We start from the raw sequence: 13033 nt of genomic DNA on the forward strand, positions 1-13033 counted from the left end.
CATCCATCCATCTATCCATCCATCCATTCATCCAGCCATCCAACCATCCAACCAATCATCCAACCATCCATCCAACCATCCATCCATCCATCCATCCATCCATCTAACCAACCATGCAGCCAACCATCCAGCCATCCAACCATCCAGCCAATCATCCATCCATCCGTCCGTCCATCCATCCATCCAACCAACCATCTAACTATCCAACCAGCCAGCCAGCCATATACTCATCCACCCATCTATCCATCCACTTATCCGTGTAATCATCCATCCATCCACCCACTCATCCATACAGTTATCCATCCATCTGCTCATCTATCTACCCACTTTTCTATCCCTTGCTTCCATCCGTTTATTCATCTGTCCATCCATTCAGCAAGTGTGTATTAAGTGCCTACTGTGCGTGACACAGAAGTAGAATGGTAAATAAGAGAAGAACATTTTGAAGGAGCACATGTATGTTCACTATTTGTTGGTTGAAATTCACCCTAAAGATGGGGAAATAGAGCTGACTTGGTGTTTAGTCTACCTTAGCTCCTTAACTGATTTCGTTTGGACTAACTTGTTGCTATGGCAACTGGGGAAGCATGACCTCCAGTGACAGCAGGACGTGTGGGGGCAGGAGGGGGGTGGAATGCTCCTCCCGATGCCTAACCTCAGTTGAAGTTTGGGGCGCGTCGCTGGGAGGGCGGGGGCCCAGCTCCGTCCCTGCTCTGGTGATTGTGCCTGACGGCCTCTCCGGGTCTCTGCCACAGGTTGGGGGCGGGCAGGAAGGTGCAGGGGGCCAGGTTGAGATCTTCTCCTTGAACCGGCCCTCGCCGCGCACGGTCAAGTCCTTCCCGCTGGCAGCCCCTGTGCTCTGCATGGAGTACATTCCCGAGCCGGAGGAGGGGGAGAGCGGAGACGAGGGCCACGTGGCCGCTGAGCCCTCAGCTGCCGTGCATCCGACCATCTGCCTCGGGCTCCAGGATGGCAGGTGAGGGGCCTGGGGAGGAGGCGCGTGTCACGGCCTCATTTCCTTTTTGGCCATGAAGCCGGCATCATTGGGGGGAAACTGAGGCGCAACAGCCTGGGGTCAGTCCGCTGGAAGGCGGCACGTCTGGATTCCCACTTGTGTCTGTGGGGTCCTGAAAACACTTTTTTTTCTTTTTTAAATTTTTTAAAATGTTTATTTATTTTTGAAAAAGAGAGAGAGAGAGAGAGACAGGGTGTGAGTGGGGGAGGGGCAGAGAGGGAGGGAGACACAGAATCGGAAGCGGGCTCCGAGCTGTCAGCACGGAGCCCCACGTGGGGCTCGAACCCGCGAACTGCACGATCACGACCTGAGCCGAAGTCGGTCACTTAACCAACTGAGCCCCCCAGGTGCCCCCTGAAAACCGTCTTCTCGGCACCTTGATCATGCCGCCTCTCGAGATTCCCACCTAGTTCTCCCTGGCACCAGGGGTGGGGAGCGTGCCGTCCTCCAAAGAACCACCCACGGCCAAGTGCAGGCTCCCAAAGAGTGGGACAACGGCCTGTTGCCATGGCAGGGAGGCCTGGCTGAGCTGGGGAGCCCCCAGACCCCTCTCCGCGGGAGGGCCTGCGGGGCGGTGGGGGGAGGGGACTCCGTGAGTCACTCGGGCCTCTCCCCACAGCATCCTGGTTTACGGCAGCGTGGACACGGGTACCCAGTGCCTGGCGACCTGCAGGAGCCCAGGCCTGCAGCCTGTGCTCTGCCTGCGGCATAGCCCCTTCCACCTGTTCGCTGGTTTGCAGGATGGGACCGTCGCCGCCTACCCTCGGACCAGTGGTGAGGATGGCGGTGCTGGGGGCAGTGGGGGGCGGCCCCGGGCACTGCCTGCGAGCGGCCGTGGGAGGCAGGCCAAGGAGGCAGCTCAGACACAAATCGGGGAGTCTGGGGGTAGTTAGAGATTCCATGGGGGTCCCTGCGGGAACAGGACGCTCACTACCGTGCAGGCAGCTCACCCCATTAGCAGGAGGCTCTGGGAAGAGCAGGGACTCTGGGTCACAAAGACTCTGGGGTCTGGGGTCCCCTCACTGCCCTGTCGATGGCTGTGTCCGCTGGCGATCGGCTTCTCTTTGCACCTGGGTCTCCTCGTCTGTGAAATGGGCATATGTCTGTACCCGCTGTGCACGGGTCCCGGTGGGTTATAAACAACCCGGCCAGGCAAAGCAACCTGGCACGGGGAGTGCTTAAATGGAGTCAAGCATTTGAACGCCTGTCACGTTATCAAGCCACGGATGGCACAGATGGTGTCTGGAGGGCAAGGCTAACAGGTCTGAGCTGCCGTGCGCCAGGAACGAGAGAAGTGTTTGATTTGTGCGCATCACCTGAATTCTCCCGACAAGCCCCTAGAACTGCAGATCCTGGGAGTCCGGGAGGGGGTGTGGGTTGTGCACAGCCACACAGAAGGCCGTGGCCCCCGTGCCCTTGTGGCTCGTTCGGCTCCCGGTTCCGAGATATGTGCTGGGGGTGGGAGGGCAGCCACCCCCAGGGCGCCCAGAGAGGGCTGATGGGTCTGAAGCTCAGCAGTCATAGACCTCTCCCCCTCCTCCTCTCCCCTCCCTCCCTCTTCCTCTCTCTCTCCCCTTCCTCTCCCTTCCCTCCCCTCTCTCCTCCCCTTTCCTCTCTCCTCCCCTCCCCTCCCTCCCTCTTCTCTCCCCTCCCCCTCCCCTCCCCTCCTCTTCTCTCTCTCCCCCTCCCTCTCTCCTCCTCCCTCCCCTCCCTCCTGAGAGAGCCTCTAATTGCTGCGTCATCACTGCCTGTTGCAAGGATATAAACGGATATTTGCACGGAGCTGTGTTTTTGCCACTTGGCACTGTGTTGGTATTTTTAATTAGCTTTTGATAAGGCATTTATAGTTTTTAATTAAAGGGGGAAGAGGGAGGGAAAAAAAAAATCCCTCTCACCGACAGACGTTGCATGTGTGAGAGTGTAAACGTGGACCCTGATTTTTGGAGATCTAAATGGGGGGTTCCAAGGGGACCTGTACCCTGTGGCTCCTGCTGAATCCCGCGAGCCCTGCCCTGCCCTGGCCGCCCGGGTCCCCACTAGGGGTTGCCCTTGGCCCTTTGCCTCCTGGTTCCTGACTTACCAGTTTGGGCATGGGGGTGGGAGGAGGTGGGGGGGGGTGAGATCGCTGGGGCCACCTTAACGAGACACCACAAACTGTCCACCTCCTGCTCTGGGGGCCAGCAGTCCAAGACCAGTGTGCTGGCAGGGTCGATTCCTTCCGAGGGCCGGGAGGGAAGGGTCTGTTCCAGGTCCCTTGGCTTCTGGCCCCAGGACCTGCCCTCCCATGGCTGCCTCCCCTGTGTCCTATTAGATTAGGGGCCCACCTTACTCCAGTATGACCTCATCTTAATCAGTTGTATCCGTGACACCCCTACTTCTAAATAAGGTCGCATTCTGAAGTCCTGGGGTTGAGGACGTGAACTTACGAATTTTTGCGGGGGACATAACACCCATAACGGGGGCCTGGGGTCTAACCGTTGGCTTTCAGCCCAGGGTTAGAGCCTGGTGCTTTGTCAGAACCAGAAAGGCCACTGGGGACCACTGGACTCCACACCCTCATTTTCCAGGTGGGAAGGGACTTCCCAAAGTGCCGTGGGTGAGCCCGAGCCCAAGTCCCCTTGCGAGGGCCAGGGCCCTCTGCAGACGTAAGGGGGTTTGGGCTTCCCCGAGCGGAACTGGAGGCCATCGGGCCGGGAGGAGGGGCCGAGATCCGCTAGTCGCTCTCCCAGCTTTGCTGCCTTGCAGACGCTTGTCACCAGGTATTCGCTGAGCACCTGCTATGTGCCATAGATATGGCGGCCGGCAAAACAGGTGTGACCCTGGAGAATGTAGATAGCCTGTAGCAGGAGACAGAATCGGTCAAGTGGACAGGTAGGGAGCTTATGGTTATACATCACGCTGAGGGGCGTTGGGGGGAAACAGGGTGGCACGTGAGGGCCTGACCCCCGGGCATGGGGTGGGCTGGTGGGCAAAGGCCTCTCCGAGGCATGGGATGCTGAAGCTGGGCAGTAACCAGGGGGGCAGTGGCAGGGGGCAGGGTCTGGGAGCAGACGGCTGATAGGGTGGGCCTTGGGTTTGTCTCAGTCGATGGGAAATAGAATGTTGGAAGAGGCTGAGCACTCTGCCCTGTGGCCGGCAGACGGAGAGGAGGCAGGGAGGCTGGCTGGGAGGCCGTCACACCCGGCTGGCCAAGTGGGCCTGGGCTCACTCTTTCTCTCTGGAGCCCACCCTCTGGGGCTTCGGTTTGGCTTTGGCCAGGGAGGCCTCTGGGAGAGGCCTTGTCTCGCCCGGCCTCCCCCTTCCCCCATTCTTTCTGTGCTATCCTCCAGAGGTGGTCCAGGCAGGAAGGCGGGGGGCGGGCGGAGGGGCTCTCAGGACCTGCCTCACGGTGTAGGGTGGGGGAGGGTCCCCCCCATGACCTTTCACTTCGGCTGCATGTGGCAGGGCCTGGAATCATCGTCCTGGCCCATGACCTAGCTGTGGGGCCCCCTCCAGACTCACTGAGGCCTCAGATACCTATACCCCATCCCAGCCCCAGAGCTCCTGGGCCAATCTCTGCAGCCCTGTGCTGGTGGAGCCCCCTCTGGTGCTCCTGGTGGCCTGGAGAGTCTGGGAATTGTGAATAATCCACTTGAGGACACCTAAGTTCATGCTTGGCTCACCCATGGGCCTTTGGGAAGTCCCTTCCCACCTCGAAAAAATGAGGGTTTGGAGCCTCTTTTTCTTTTTTTAATTGTTTTAATGTTGGTTTATTTTTGAGAGAGAGAGAGAGAGAGAGAGGGAGTGCAAGCAGGGGAGGGGCAGAGAGAGAGGGAGACACGGAATCCGAAGAGGCTTCAGGCTCCGAGCTGCCAGCATGGAGCCCGATGTGGGGCTTGAACTCATCAACTCTGAGATCACGACCTGAGCCGAAGCTGGACGCTTAACCGACTGAGCCACCCAGGCGCCCCGGGCGTGGAGGCTTTCTGGTTCAGCTCTGGGCTGAAAGCCAATAGTTAGACCCACATCTTCTAGCATAGGTTGAGTTATATCCTCCCCAAATTCAGAGGCTCAAGTCCTAGTCCCTGGAACCTGAGACCGTGACCTTGCTGGGAAGTAGGGTTGTTGCAGATGTGATTAGTTAGGATGAGATCACAGTAGAGTAGAGTGGGCTCCTGATCCAGTGCAAGGATGTCTGTATAAAAAGGGGAAATTTGGACACAGACCCTTCGTGGGCTCGGAGCCAGTGCCGGACGGAATATTCGTGTTTGTAGTCAGGCTTACCGTCCTGCCTGGGTTTGGCTGAGACCGAGACCTGGTAAAACGGGGATTTCCGGCCCGTGATCTGGCTCATTGCAGAAGGGAAGGCCCAGAAATATTAATGAAGAGGTGCAGAGCCAACGGGGGACTGGCCCAAGTCCTGGGACCTGCGGGAGCAGCGGCTGAGACATGACAGGGTTCCAAGGCCGCCAGGCCACACGGAGTTCCCTCTGTAACGGCAGAGCTGGAGGGGCCTTGGAGTCCAAGGCCAAGAGCAGTGTGGTCACGGCAGTCATTCTGCTGCTCCCCGGGAGCCTCTGCATACATGTGTGCATTCATTCACTCACTCACTCACTCATTCATTCATTCATTCATTCACTCACACATTCATTCATTCATTCGTTCTTCCATTCACTCAACAAGTACATATTCAGTGCCCATGAGGTGCGAGGCCCTGAGCAGGGCACTGGGACCCAGAGATGACTCAGGTGGCTGCTGTCCCTGCCCAGTCCTGTGTTTGAGCGGAGCTACCTCCAGGTACCCTCTGTCACCCCATCTCTGAGCAGGCAGAGGAGGGGTATGGGTATGGGGCTGTCCCTGGTTAGGTGCTGGGGACGAGGGCCAGGGCCACCCCCTCAAGGAGGCAGATGATGGAATGTGTAAGGGGATGGACTGAAGAGTCAGGCTGCCTGGGATGGAGTCCCAGCTGTGAGAGGTTGGGCCTATTGCCTCCCTTCTCTGAGCCGCGGTTTCCCCACCTGTAAAATGGGTGTGAAGGCAGCTGCACACAGAGTGGATGTGAAGTCCCCATGTGATGAGTCAGGTGCCCAGATGGAGCCCGGGAAGTATCGGGACGGGTGCCTGTTAGCTCCTGTCACCATCGTTGTCACTGTCGTTATTGCTGGGCTCAGGCTGCCCTTTGGGCCTTTCTCGGCCCCGAGGACGTTCCCTCTGTGTCCTGACCTGTGACTCCAGCTGGGTGAGCATCCCTGAGGGAGACCAGCTGCCTCCTGAAGGTGCCTTTGCTGAGACATCTCCCTTCATCTGGCGTGAGAGCCGGTCCTGGGCCCAGACGGATAGGCTGTCACTCGGGGCTGGCGTGTGCATGTGAGTGTGCACGCGTGTGCCAGGACGTGTGCGGGCTTACCCAGAGCCGCTGCAGGGCACGGAGGGGACCGGGGTCAGCCCTGCCCCGAGCTCACAGTGACTGCATTTAAAATCCTAAGGTTGTGGCTCGGGAGGGCTGGGAGGAGCCCTTGAGCTCTGGCCTCTTGTGGTGCACTCGGGGAAACTGAGGCTCAGCTCGTTAGAGCCTGTTGGAGCCTGTCCGGTGCCCTTTTTGATAGACAAACATCTTATTAAATTTTGCCACAGTTTATCGTTTTGTCCTGGAGTCAGGCCTTGGGGGGTTTCTGGAGGAGGGGTCAGAGTGATGTGGCCCTCAGGGCTCAGACCCCACCCCCCACCCCAGGCAGCCATGACTGTGCTCTGTGCTAGAAAAGCACAGGGTAGACAGTTCACCAGTGTGCCCACGGGGCAGAGCCCCCGCTCCCTTGTTTTCACGTGTGGTCCCAGCATCCCCAGCTGCTCCCTGCCTGCTCACCAACCCCTCTCCCCCCACCCCCCAAGAGGTCACAGCCCCGCCTGAGCCATAGTTCTGCCACACGCACGCACTACTCACCTCTGGCCACTGGGGGGCGCCAGAAGCCTTGCAGTTTGTGGTTCTGGTGTCTGGGCCAGGGGGTCAGCATCCCTTGTGGAGGCCCGGCCACCGTGTGGTCACTCACCATCCTAGACCCCAGTCCTGATCCCAGAGCCCGTCGGAAACTCTGGGAAGCCGAGAGGGCGCCAGGGTTGGGGAAGGAGGCCAGGATCAGCGAGCGGAGTTCAAGCCCTGCTTGGCCCGTCACCCTTCGGGTGGCTTTGCACAACCTCTCAGCTGTCTGGGTCTCTGCTGTCACGTCAGTCAGGGGGAGTCCACACCTGCTTCTGCACACTGCTGTTTTGTAGCAAATGACACCCGACAAGAGCTAGCGGGCAACTGCAGGCTTTCTGGCCGCGTCGCTTGGGCCAGTGATTTAAATTCTCTGTGTCCGTTTTCTCGGCGTAAAACCGGGATAAGAATAGCGCCTTCCACACCGGCTTGCCAGGAGTTCAGGAAACGACTCACGAGCAGAGCGCCTGGCAGGGCCGACCTGGCAGGTCAAAGCTGTCAGTGTTCCTGACTGGGTGCCACCCCCGTGCTGTGTTCTGCGTGTCTCCTCTGATTCTGCGACGTGCAGGCGCGCCTGTCACGCTCATTTTTTTTTTTTTTCAACGTTTATTTATTTTTGAGACAGAGAGAGACAGAGCATGAACGGGGCAGGGGCAGAGAGAGAGGGAGACACAGAATCGGAAACAGGCTCCAGGCTCTGAGCCGTCAGCCCAGAGCCCGACGCGGGGCTCGAACTCACGGACCGCGAGATCGTGACCTGGCTGAAGTCGGACGCTTAACCGACTGCGCCACCCAGGCGCGCCTGTCACGCCCATTTTACAGATGAGGCTCCGAGAGGTGAAGTCCCCTGTCCAACGTCTTGCAGAAGGTTGGGGGCTGCGGCCAGGGTTCTGGCTCAGCCTACTCCCCGTGTGTTCATGTTCATGGGCTGGAAAGACCCTATCGCCCGCCTCCTAGCTGACCCGGGAGTCTGCCAGCTGTCAGTGGGACACAGGGGCGAGAGGAGACCCCATTTTACGGGTGGGGGAGGGGCAGAGGAAGAGGGAAAGCTGGGGGTCGGGGGTGGTAGGGCATCTGGTCTGTCCTCCGAGGGCTCCTCCCGATGCACCCAAGCGGCGACTTCCACCGGGTGCCCCGGTGGCCCCCCCAGCCCTGCAGACAGCTGTGCCCCGTCATGCCCCGCCCTGACCCCCAGCAGCTGGCTCGGAGGGAAGGGCTACGACGGGGACCCGGTGGGGGGGGGCTGTGAGGGCGGCCGGGCCCTGGCACGCCAGCAGCGGCCTCTGCCCTCTTCCCAGGCCCCAGCCACTGCCGCCTGTCTCCATAGTGTGCCCCAGATTCCCTCTCAACGCCCCCCACTTCTCACCCGGTATGCTGGCAAGACAGGGTGGCCCCGGGGGTTCCGTGTGGCCTTGAGTGTGACCTCAGAGAAACACCTGTCTCACACACCCGGGGATATTCCAGGCATGTTCTCGGGTCGGCCGAGCACCCCTGGGGTGGGCAGGGGAGAATCGTGTCCAGAGCCGGGTCAGGTCTCTTGTTCTGTTCCGTCTCCAGGGGTGGTGGACTGTGGACTAATTGCCCCTCAGGCTTCCTCTTCTGTACCCGGAGGTGGAGGCATCTCTGGAGGAGGAAGGTCATCAGAGCTCTTGGTACAGGTGACAGAGTGTCCTGGAGACAGCAAGGTCTCAGAGATGGCAAGAGTCGGCCAGAAACGTGTAGAAAAAGTCCTCGGAGACCACGTTGGTGGTTGCCCCGTTTTACAGATAGGGAAACTGAGGCCCTGAGGGGGGGGGGGGAGAGATGGGTCAAGGCACTTCCCACCATGCTGTGCGGCCTTCTTGGCAGGACTGTGCGGATGCTGCCGATGCTGGGAAACCTCCTGCCGAATTTTCCCCTTTATCTCGAAGTCCTCAAGGCCCGCTGTGCGTGCCCGGTCACTCGTGCCTGTCACCTTGTATGGGGACTGCTGATCAACCGGCCCCTTGGCTTCTCCAGCCAGCAGGGGGGTTCTTTGAGGGCAGGGTCTGCGCTCTTGCCAGGGCGCAGCACGTGGCCTGGCACCGAGCTGGCGCTCACCAAGTGTGCGTGGGATGAACAGAAGAGAGAGGGAAAGGGAGAGAGGGAGGCAATTCAAGCGGGAAAGATAAAGGAGGGGAGCAGGAGGGCGAACGGGGGGGTTCAGCCCCCAGAGGGGGTGGGGCACAACGGAGGCCCTGACCCTCTGGAGGAGGGAGAAGGGCCACAGAGAGGGTCGAGCAGGTGCTCCCTCTGCGGAGGGTTCCCATCCGTTCCCAAGGGTTGAGGAGTGCCCCTCCCCGCTCCTGACCTGCTTTTTCCCTCTCCCTGCAGGTGGTGTCCCCTGGGACCTGGAGAGCCCTCCCGTGTGCCTGACTGTGGGGCCAGGACCTGTCCGCACCCTGCTGAGCCTGGAGGATGCCGTGTGGGCCAGCTGTGGGCCTCGGGTCACTGTGTTAGATGCCACTAGCTTGCAGACTCAGGTACTGGCCCTACCTGTGGCTCGAGGCCGCCGGCCCGCGGGCCGTCTTGCTGGGCAGAGCCCTGCAGACCCTTCTCATGGTTCCAGCTGTGTCTCAGGGATCAGTGAGGGTTTGCTGAGAAGCAGAGGGGCCCCCAAATCGCTGCCGGGCCCTGCCCTCTGCCCCGGCATCATCCCTGGATGATGGGCTGCCTGGAGGGGAAGGGTCGCGACCGCTGGGCTGAGCCGTGATCTCCTGCTGCCTGTGGGGCTGGAACTGGGGTCCTTGCCTTGCACTGTACCCGGGGCCTGGCTGTGCTGAGGGGAGGCCAGTGTGGATGCAGCTGTCCTGGGGGCTGGGCTCTTTAAATAGTGTGGACCTGGAGGCTGCTGGGTGCTCCCTGCTCCGTTGCGGGCGGAGCACGGCCTGCGCCTTGGCCCCTGGGATGAGGGCCTCCACGCGGGGCCTCCGTCTGGACTCAGCCTGGGCCCGTGCCTGTCGCCGCCCAACAGCATTGCCCACCCCGTCTCTCCACACCCCGGGGCCCATCCTGGGTGGCAGGCATGAGACTTGGGTGTGGCTTTGCCATCGTTTGATTTGTCTGGATTATCAGCGTGGAATGAGGCCTTGATGACCGGGCCCAGAAGAGAGGTCTGGGTTCAGGCTCAGGGTCGGAACAGACCGATGCCCTGGGCGAGCTTCTGTGAGGGGGGACCATTACCGTTTGCTCGCCTGGTCAGTCATCTCTACAGACCGGCTGTAAATTGGCTACTCGACAGGCAGGCGAGAGCACTACGGGAGTCTTGCCGTCGTAAGATCACAGGCGATGGGAGCTGGGTCAGGGGGGGAGACTGAGGCCCAGGGAGCTGTGGGCGAATAGAACCAGAGGGTTGAGGCTTTGAGTTCTAATTGTCCTTTAGAGGAGAAGGGGGTTGGGGGCTGAAGGTGACTCCTGGGCTCCGCTCTGGGGACAGAGCCTGAGGACCTGTGACCTCACTGGTGCAGCTGGGCCTGGCCAGGGGCAGGGTGGACGCAGGGGGAGGGACACTCCAGGGAGGGGCCAGGGAGGCGTGAGCAGGAAGGAGTCTGCTACCTCCCGCTCTGGATTTCTTGTTCTTTTTCCTTTTCCTGGGGGGAAAGCCTGAGCGGGGAGGGGAGCCCTGAGCCGTTGTAGCCACAGGCCCCCTTCCCAGCGCCTGATTTGCTCTGGGGGCTTGTCTGCACTTGCTCCAAGGGCCTCTCACCTCCTCCCCCTTCTGAGAGGGAGGAGAGCAGGGAGACTTGGCTCCCCAGGGCCTTCGGGGTCCCCTAAACTCCTGGGTCTCAAGCCCCCAGGCAGGAGGAAGGATGAGGCCCGTCTTGGACCCTTTGGCTCACCTCCTGCAGCCCCTCCCCCAGTGTCCCTGCACTGTCCTCACAGCAGGCCCGGGTGCCGCCTCTGCTCTCCCCTGCTCGAACCCTGTACAGGTTCTGACTCTCGGAGGAGAGTGGTGAGGGGCCCTCGGCCGGCAGCTGAGCACTGGGGCCTGGTTGAGGGCAGCTGGGGAAGGGAGGAGGGGTCCCAGTCTTGCACATGGTGGCCTCCAGACTGATGGGGGAGACACAACCTTGTTCTCTACGTGGGAAAAGTGAGCCCAGAGATATGAAGAAGCCAAGAGCAGAGAGAGGATGAGATGAGAAGGTGTAGGCTCTTCGAGTCCCCTGTTGGCCAGAGGGACCTGCTCCTCATGCCAACAGGGGAAATGGGGCAGGGGTGGGAGAGAGGAGGCAGCTGAGGACATTGGGAGGCAGGATGTGAACGAAGAGGTGTTTCAGAGGAAGAATTGTCTGAGGAAGGGTCCTGAGGACCCAGAAAGCACAGGCCTGGGGGGGGGTCAGTGGCTGTTGGTTGCTGGGGAGAAGGTGTGAGCAGTGGGGCCTGAGCGGCACAGCAGAACGTATCTCTTCCCCTCCCCTCTCCACCCCCCTCCCCCGGGCCCTGAGACTTCCTGGAGAGGGAATGGGGGCCGTCACCAAAGGCAGTGGCCCCATCTCTGTCCTGGCCACACCCCCCGCCCCCACGCCGGGTTCTCTGGGCGTCCCAAGCCCTTGGAGGTGTGCAGCTGGCCGGCCAGCTGGGTGGCCCTGCTCTGTTCTGCCAAGCTGTGCACCCTTGGACCAGGCACCGAGCCTTCCTGGGCCTCAGTCGCTTCATCCGTAAAGTGAGATGTTAACAGTACTTCTAGAGGGTCGAGTGAGAACATTTATGGAAAACGGCTATTTCACCCCGGGGCCTGGCACACAGCAGGTGTTCAGTGAGCCTGAGTCATCCCCGTAATCAGGTTCCTAACCTAAATCCTCGTTACGGCTTATTTGGAGAATCCAGCTCCCTTTGGGTCGGTGTCGCACGTGTCCGCACCCCGGGCGCGCCATCGTCTTGGGTCACTGGCAGGGGCCTCGCCTCCTGCCGACGGCGGTCCTGGGAGGGTGGGACGGTTGGACGGAGGGCAGGACACGGGTGAGGCCGGGCCCCGGCCATCTCTCACCCGATCTTGCCGCGCACCAGCCGCAGCACAGTCCTACCCAGGCCCGGGGCCACGACCGGCCCTGGGGCCACGCGGCCACCGTGCTGCAGCTCAAGGCCGTGATGATTCAAGATTAGTTCTGGATCAGCTGCTCTCAAGAAGGGATCAGTATGGCCTTTCATCTGCTTTGCACGCCACGGGGGGTGTCAGGGGGGCGTCGGGTGCAGGAGGCTGGACGGAAGAAGGGGTGGCGGGTCAGAGGGAGCACGCGCCCCCCCTGCAGCCAGGGAGACCGGAAAGCTGGCGCGCTGTGCCATGCGGTCCCCACAACCCTCCAGCGATGAGGTGATCGCCGTGCATTTTTAATAAAGCTGCACTCCGCTGCCGCTTGGAATAGAGGAAGCCTGCCCACCTCAGCGTCGGGGCTCTGGAAGCAAGCTCCGTCCGGCCGCAGCTAGTGAGGCTCTCGTTGGTGCCCAGCACACGGTCAGCCAGGCCTGGGGGCGCAGCCTGGAGACCCGGCTGCCGTCCGGGCTGCCGTGCTCTCGCACAGCCGCCCAGGGCCCGGCGCGCGCCTCTGCCCCAGGCCTGAGAAAACCCTCGATGGGGATTTGAGATACAACTGCTCGGTGCTCCAAGCCAGAAGGCCCCGGAGTGCGTTGGTGGCTGCAGGTGTGGTGAGCGGGGTTCTGGGCCAGATGTGAAGACACAGTGAGTTAACGTCGGCCTCGCGTCGACTCTGAGAGGCTTTGCCTGGTTTTCTCCCACCCCCAGGAAATAATAACCGAAACATCTTGAGTACTTGGTGGGGATCAGGTATGGGTTTTAAGTATTTTGCATGAATTAACTCGTTTAACCCTCAAGTCACCCTATGAGATGAGCATTGTTATTGTTCCCACTTCACGGACGAGGAAACAGAGGCACAGAGAGGTTAAGTGACTTGCCCAAGGTCACACAGCTAGAAGGAGGCGGAGTTGGGTTCCGAGCACAGGCATCTGACTTCTGAGTCTGCTCTTGACCTCTGTGTTGGCCGCCTGGGTAGATGGAAGGCTGTCTCCTTTGGGCTGCATTTGTCCCCTGC

General features: G+C 60.6%; 1 protein-coding gene across 14 annotated transcripts in view; it reads left to right on the top strand.

The window, feature by feature from the left end:
- Window positions 1-13033, top strand: part of ARHGEF10L (Rho guanine nucleotide exchange factor 10 like) — a 160011-nt gene that overhangs the window by 120541 nt on the left and 26437 nt on the right. For all 14 annotated transcript variants that reach the window (XR_005786768.1, XM_040462635.1, XM_040462643.1 and 11 more), the window contains 3 exons: window positions 756-976; window positions 1635-1789; window positions 9321-9469. Coding sequence is in view for 13 of the 14 variants with exons in the window: in XM_040462635.1 (XP_040318569.1) it covers window positions 756-976; window positions 1635-1789; window positions 9321-9469 (525 nt within the window). In the remaining variant the exon portion in view is untranslated. The remainder of the gene's footprint in view (window positions 1-755; window positions 977-1634; window positions 1790-9320; window positions 9470-13033) is intronic.

The sequence above is a fragment of the Herpailurus yagouaroundi genome, unplaced genomic scaffold (assembly GCF_014898765.1).
Source record: "Herpailurus yagouaroundi ecotype Mexico unplaced genomic scaffold, PumYag 77, whole genome shotgun sequence".
NCBI lineage: Eukaryota > Metazoa > Chordata > Mammalia > Carnivora > Felidae > Herpailurus > Herpailurus yagouaroundi.